Source organism: Dufourea novaeangliae, unplaced genomic scaffold, assembly GCF_001272555.1.
Source record: "Dufourea novaeangliae isolate 0120121106 unplaced genomic scaffold, ASM127255v1 scaffold208, whole genome shotgun sequence".
Lineage (NCBI taxonomy): Eukaryota > Metazoa > Arthropoda > Insecta > Hymenoptera > Halictidae > Dufourea > Dufourea novaeangliae.
In genome coordinates, this window is record NW_015374114.1 from 1 (window position 1) to 7625 (window position 7625).

General features: G+C 42.7%; 1 protein-coding gene across 2 annotated transcripts; it reads left to right on the forward strand.

The window, feature by feature from the left end:
• The first annotated feature begins 903 nt into the window (after nt 1–903).
• On the forward strand, nt 904–2106 carry LOC107190963 (DNA-directed RNA polymerase III subunit RPC7-like). 2 transcript variants are annotated; one of them, XR_001516268.1, is made up of 3 exons: nt 904–979; nt 1133–1913; nt 2042–2106. XR_001516268.1 is itself a non-coding variant. In XM_015579881.1 (2 exons), exon 2 carries the CDS (start codon nt 1164–1166, stop codon nt 1815–1817), a length of 654 nt encoding a protein of 217 aa, XP_015435367.1. In that variant the 5' UTR covers nt 904–979; nt 1133–1163; the 3' UTR covers nt 1818–2009. The 2 variants fall into 2 exon arrangements, 1 of the variants encoding a protein (XP_015435367.1); XM_015579881.1 differs by lacking the exon at nt 2042–2106 and having other exon boundaries at nt 1133–2009.
• Nucleotides 2107–7625: the final 5519 nt, after the last annotated feature.

The following is a 7625-nucleotide window of genomic DNA, read 5'->3' on the forward strand; positions in this document are numbered from 1 at the left end:
GTAGTGGTATTCCGCAATTAAATGCGATTTTGACAGTGTTCTGGTTGTTTATTGTGATTATCAATGACAGGGGATTAATCTATGTTGTTTAAGCTTCAATCTGAATGCTTGGTCAAGGCGGATGCTGTCAGCATAACGTTGGAAGAGTTGTCCAAAGTGAATTAAGGGGACTTTCACATTCAAAATTGAAAAAAAAGACACTTTTGTAATATTTCTTTATAAAAAAAACTATTATATTTAGAAACATAATTCCTTTTGGACGCTATTATATATATTATTAAGAACATAAAGAAATTTTTTCTAGCACTTTTAGTTCACCACGACCGCTGTAGAGGGCGTCTTCCAAAAAGCCACGTTTTAATCGGTGAGACACTTTGCAGACGTCCTGTAAAAAATTAAGTAAAAATTCAAACGGGATTCTATTCGTGAGACTTAAAACTAGACAATACACCTCGTAAAGTTCATAAACCTACTGCGTCGCAGTAGTCGGCTGAAACACTCGACTGCCAGTTCACACAAATAGAAGCAAAGTATGCTTGTGTGGAAGAAACTGTGGAATAAAGTGGGGGACGCCGGGACGTCGTGGTGGTGGAACCAAGTTCCACGATTCTGGCATCACTGCATGTGACCATGCTTTTCCAACCTGTACTTAACCTTAAGATACAAGAGTTGATTATTTCCGAAGATTTGGAATTATGGCCGTGTATCACGACGAAGTAGAAATCGAGGACTTTGAGTACGACGAGGACGAGGAGATATATTATTACCCATGTCCTTGCGGTGATCAATTTCAAATATCTAAAGCAGAATTGGCCACCGGGGAGGACGAAGCCACATGTCCATCCTGTTCCTTGGTTATAAAAGTAATCTACGACAAAGAAGCGTTCGCAGCCAAAGAAGAAGAGCTTGTGAAAGGCGAAGAAAAAGAACTTATGGTGCAGGAGGCTTGAGGTTAAATAGTTCATCTTTAGGAGCAGTGGTATGCTATGTTCTTCATGGTTATGATTAATATTTCTGGAGTTGAGTAAAAGAGGGGGAGAATCTCTTCTACACAAAGGATTAATTGTCACGCAGAAATTGCACTGTAAGTTGAGCAAAAATATTATTAACAGTATATTTCTTACTTTGTCAGTTACAATTGTTGGAAGATAAAATAGATCACAATGGCGGGACGTGGAAGAGGAAGAGGAAAGCCTACTATGTCCATTAGTACAGAACAGCTGGGATTTTCCAAGGGAGAAGCTCTGCCACCTCCAGTTTTACAGCCTCCACCAAAGTATCCTCCTCTGGAATATAAACCGTTGCCTTTGACCATCGCGAAAGAAATGAGTTACTTGTTGGAACTCAAGAGAGAATTCGCAGAATATATGAGGGAATCTCCGAATAATGTTTTGCCACTAGTAATTAAAAAGGATATTGAAAGATACTCTGACAGGTATCAAGATTTAATAACAGACAAAAGCACTTATGATATCAGGTATGATTGGAGCAGAATGCCAGCAGAGTTGAAGCCTCAGATGAAGAAACGCAAAGGACAGAAGATATCGAAGCCGAAGAAGAAGAAGAAAAAGAATGTGGACATTGACACTAAACTACAGGAGTTAGAAAAGAAGGAGACTACTCAGCAAAGCGATGTGGAGGAGGAAGAGAAAGAGGAGGAAGAAACGGAAGACAAAGACGATGAACAGGTCGAGGACGAGGAAGAGGAGCTGGATGAGGAAATGGACGAAGGAACGGACTACGTAAACAATTACTTCGATAACGGAGAGGGTTACGACGACGAAGATGATAATTTAGATGATGGACCTATTTATTAACATATAAGTTTTTATAAGAATTGGAAATTCATCTCGCGGTTCTCGATCACCGGACTAGGATACTTACAAGCTGCTAGTTGAGCACTGCACGGCAATGTATATATTTTTTCTCTCTCTCTCTTCATTATTTTTTTTCTTTTCTTTATCGAACTCTCGATCGTGTGTACAGACACAATAAATTGTATTTATATGTATATATATATATAACGGTCACGCATTCTTAGGTTATCTGTTCTTCCCTAATAATTCCATCGAAGAAACTGGCATCGAACGATGAACTGAGGCGGACGATTCGATGAAGGATCGATGATTCACGAAATTATGAGAAAAATAATGAGTCCACAGGGTCACAGGAAGCGTCGGCGTGTTCTTTATTTTACGAGTATTTCAATTTCTAATATATAATATATATAACACATCTGGACGCGAGAAGGGGAATGCGCAAATGTACCGTAGTGTCACGTAATGCTTTCACGTGTTTATAATACGCTCGCCGCGGTGGTGTCTCGAATGTGAACCCGTGATGTGTGCTTCTTCTTCCTCTTTCTTAGTATCCTTTTTTTACTCTCTATCTGATTGCCCTCGTGTTTCTTTGTCCTCTTTAACATTTTTTTTTCCACGCAAGTTTGCTGTATACCTGTCGTACATCGCTCCCGGAGTGTGCGCGTCGAGCGCTGGGAGGGGGTTTTCGAAAAGGAATAAAAAGTTAGTCTCTGCGAAAGAAGGTGTGTGTCGATTCCCTAAAATTTCCAGTCGGCCGCCATTCGCCTGTTGCCCCCACCCCCCGCCTCGTCATTTACTAACGTTCCTGAATTCTCTCTCTGATAAAAATCGATTTGACGGTGAATCTAGCAAGCGATCGATCCTATACGGTGTTCGAAAAACACATAAGTATATATATAATTATATTTTTTCTTTCGTCCGTTTTGAGCTCGACCGGGTTGGTCCGGACGCGGCTTCTCCAAGTTTAAAGCTCGCGTTATGGCGAACGGTTCGAGTATAATGTTCCGTGGTGTGTCGCGAAGGATAACGAAAGAAAACCCTGTTCACGATCATCGTTTGCTTCGATTTCTTGTTCACCGTCGATCCTATTCGCTAAACATGAAACAGAACTGATCTATAACCCCTCGCGAAACAAGCTGGTGTTAACAGAGAATATATTTTCGAAAACAAAAACACGAACCACATTTCGGTGAATGGTCGCCTAATATCCGACGACAGATTTTTCACTGTTCCTAAAAGAAGCAAAACTTTCAATCCAGTCGGCGCCAAGACATCGTTTCACGAGAGTATTGTGTTTTCACCCGGCGCGGTTTCGTTGTATCAAAACAATTATATCATCCCGTTCAAATCATCACCTAGGTTCATTGAACGAATCGGAATCCCTCAAAACACAGCTCCACCCCCTTCGATCCGCCCACCCCCCCCCCCTCTTCGTTTGTAACCGTCGTTGTTCGAACGTCCGTTTTCACTCCGCCTCGTCGTGTCGTTTCTCAATAACGTATATTTATGTATAATGTATATAGATATATTTGTGTGTATATATACTTTGTATATAATCGTCGCGTTTTAATATAGCACGACCTATCTATGTATATAAGTAGGCATAAAGAGACTGAGGCGAGAATACAGGTGATATCCCTGAACGATAATCGACTCGTGTCCGGTTACTTTCTTTTCTTTCCATCTTTTTTTTATTCCTCTTGTCTCGTCGCGAAAGAAAAACCCCATTTCCCGTCGAGATTGTCTGCCGATTCTGAAGCGCAAAATTAACAAAGAAAACGTCACCCTCCGTTCCAACCATTCAGAGTATGGTATCTATGTACGTATATCATCCGCGTTATACTTTCCCGCGGAACAATCGTATATCCGATGTGTCCCCAAAACGTTTATTCGTACGGAAGAACTACACTATTTTTTTTAGGGGGGGGGGGATTTCGGGATGTATCGAGGGTTTGTTCAATTCGTCAATTTAAATCATCCCCCTTGCGTACAGTAGACTCGCGTTAAAGTGCTGCCGGTTAAAGCATTTGTTAGGAACGCCTGTGTCTGTAACCTTCGGTGGCCAATGATTGGTCCATTGATCAAGCTGCGACGAGATCCTGCGCGCCATTGGCCCAGAGACGAGAAAATTCATTATCTAGATAGAGTTTCGAATAGAAGATAAAAAAAAGCACTTCGTCATTTTTAATCGTTTAAAATGTGGAAACTCCAATTTTTTATAATAAAATAATACTTCGTCTTGAATGAGTCGACATTTGGCAAACAATTATTTAATGTCGTTGACTGTTCAACAATCAGGATGACGCTCTTAGATACTGCAGCTTTTCACTATGTATTATTCAAATAAAAGTATGCCCAACTCTGTATTGGCCTTCGTTAATGTGCTGTTTCCTGGAAAAGACCGTCTGTAGAGCCTCGAGAGCAGTGCTGTAACGCGAGTTTACTGTACTTCCTTTGATTCGTAGAACAAGACTCTATCTCTATCTCCTTTTCTCTCTCAGTCTCTCAGAGTATTCGACGTTTTCTCACGCCTTGTTTTCCGCTTGTAACTGTCGTCGAATTAGAGAACAAAAAAAAAATGCGCGCGTGTTTCGGAACGTGGCCAGCACGTTCCCCGGATATCATCCCGGTTTCTTAAGGCCCGTTCCTCGGAGATGGTCTTTCGCAATTTCTCTTCGACAGAACCAAATGTGTGTGTGTGTGTTGTGTGTATGTGTGTTCGCATGGTCGAGTAAAAGGCTTGGAACACGAAGATATTGATAAAGAATTTTTGAACGGTGGCGGTGGTGGAAAACGTTCTAGAAATCACAGGAGAAAATCAGTTTCCGAAATTCGGGGATGGGCAGTGTGTCTGTATGTGTATGTGTGTAAGCTTTTTGTGAGGTGAGTCTTCCTCGGACTCGCGAAGCAGTCGCGGACTTGCTTGTTACACAGTGGACTCGCGATAATTGCCTGCTGAATAAACTATTCGTTAGAAATGGCCCTTACTCGCATACGCATTACTTACACACTTTGGATGACGTTTGTCGACTGAGTTATGCTATCGATAATCACCCGTTCACTAGAACTGCCCGCCTCCTAGAGCCCCCAAACGCGGGTACTATCGCAAGTTTACTGTACTTCGTCGCTTAGAACCCTGAACAAGCTGTAACTTCGGCCCTGTTCCTCTCTTCGCGTATTATATTATGTATATTCCCTTCGTTCCTCTGCCGTGCACCAAGAAACAGAAAAAAAAGAGGGGTAAATCGTTCGAACAATTGGAGAATCGGTCGAATCAGTGGCGCGCAGCCTGTGCAAGTCTCCTCTAACCGTGTGTATGTGTATGTGTATGTACGTGTGTATGTGTGCTCGCAATCGAACGTGCATACGACCATCACACGACGACGGACGCGGTTTACAATGGGTGTGGTCATCGTGATAACATCAAGATTAATGAGCTAGACCGCGGATGTTTATGCAAGTACAAATTGTTTTTATGGGTCGATTATACGGTGAACGGCTTTATTTTTTCCTCTTACAACGCCTATAAATGAACTGTTTGTTTTTTTCTTCTTATTTTTTTCCATTTTTTTTCGTAAGGAACGTGTGTAGATTACGAGTAGTAGGTAAGTCAGTTTCATTACTGACCGAAGATTTCCCTCGTTTATCGGACGATTAAAACGGTTTCCAAATGGCTATCGGATCGTTCCGTGAAATATAACTAGCACAAGAGACGGTGAATAAATCGCGCGAATACCGCGGACAAAGTAACGGGCGCATATATACGTATATTATATATTATATATATATATACCCATTGGAAAAAAACAAATGCACGCTCGTTGGTTTAGGCTGTCGTAACCAGAGGCGCGGTGGTGACACACACGCACTTTCTGATCAGCTTCGCGTCGACGACAAAAGAATTGAATACGTTTCGAACGTTTTTTTTTTACGAGTCTCGGACGACGACGACGATATTATATATATAATATATATAATATATATATATTACTCTATAAATGCATAAAATCCGCTGTCTATTATTAATACAGTTCGCGCGCATACGATCCCGCGGAACAAAATCGGATCCAGCGATCGTGCCCCGCCACTGTTCCGAGTGAATCGTTCCCGACATAATCTATGAACTCACGCAACAAATTTTCGTTGCTTCGCGTGGAATGTAATGATTCAACACTTATCACAATAGGTTTATCGCGTTCACCGAGGGGCCGGTGGTAAACGCGTTTGAAAAAACAGCCTTCGGTATTCAATACGCGGTGTATTCGACTAAACAAGAATTCTTTCTTTTTTTTTCACGTACGTTCGTGATGGAGAACGTTGGCCGTTCAAGGTTCATATCCGCTGCCGCGAGTAAAATAGTAAAACATGCGCGGATTCGTGTGTGTCTGTGTGTGTCGCTTCTACTGGCCTTTTGTGGTCGCGAATGGGCGGAGCAAGAGCAAAGAAGGCGTGGCACGGTGGGCGTGGGGGCCGTGCGGGGGTGTCACCTTGCCACGGCCAAACGTTCCCGTCGCGTTGAAAATACAAATCGTATCGTCTCGGCACGTAAGACGGCATTATAGGCGGCGGACACCATTTAACGTTTTAAAGTACCCCACGAGTATCCGATACACGGCGTTGTTAAGTGTTTCGTTTTACTTTCAGATCGTCTGATTAACCAGCTTGGCCATTCCGTACGAAACAATTCGCGCCACCGCAACGAATATAACGGTTTTAAAAACTATACACCGAATTCAAGCTACATACACGCCTTTCGGATATTCAATTATTTCCAGACACCGTCCAGCGACTTGCTTCCATCGTGCAAGCGGGGCCTAATATGTTTGTCGCAATTCTAAACGCAGCCAGGAGGGGGAGGGGGAAAGGATGCTGAAAGGGGTTGGGGGGCAGGAGAGGAGAGTCGAAAAAGGAAGTGGAAGAAAGAAGTAAGCTCGGGATCGCGGCCAATGGTGTGCCGATCTGTCCAATCTCGCAGTCCAATCGAACGTCGACGACGAATTTTCCAGTTTCACTTTTTTTTTGCTTCCTTCGGTTAATGGAGATTATTTCTTCCTAGGCGGAAACAAGCAAACAATGATCCGATGGAATCTAGGAACGTAGTAAAAAGGAATCTTCGATTCTTGATGATGATCTCTTTTTTTTTGTCTCGATTGAAATTGATCCACACGAACACAACTGGTTTTTGCGCGTTGAACAATCGTCGTCGACGTCGATCGACCGTCCCTTCGAACAAAAGCCCCCATACAGCCACGGTAGTTTCCGTTAAACTATCCACAATCTCTCTAGTCACGATCCAGGAAGTCCCAGTGAAAAATCGTTTTATCATCTCGAGTCCCTCTCGTCAGTCGTTCGCATCTGTGATCATCGCACACGTATGTATCACTCGTGTGTCGTCGCTTCTTTTATTCTCTTTTTTTTTATTTTTTTTCCGCGTTTTTCTTCGTAAGATTTTTTGCCTTTTTTTGTTAAATCCCTTTAGCGGCGTTCCTTTATCATTAAGAGTTATCATCAAGTTATCAATTATTAATCGTTATCGTTATTACTGCTTCACTACGGTTGGTTTGACTCTTGGACGTGGATCTGGATGGAGTGTGGTGTACCGGTGTGTACCAAATGCGCGTGAAAGAGAGAAAAGCTTCCGTCGCTCGGTTTTTGTCTTTATCTCCGTTCTTTCTCTCTTTCTCTATCCTATCCTGCCTTCCGTCGTCCTCGGGTCGGTGGGAACCAAGGGCCCTTCCAATGTCCAATAGTCCTCGCCGCGGTTCATCTTTGCGTTTCGTCTTCTCTCCTTTCGCTACTTTCATC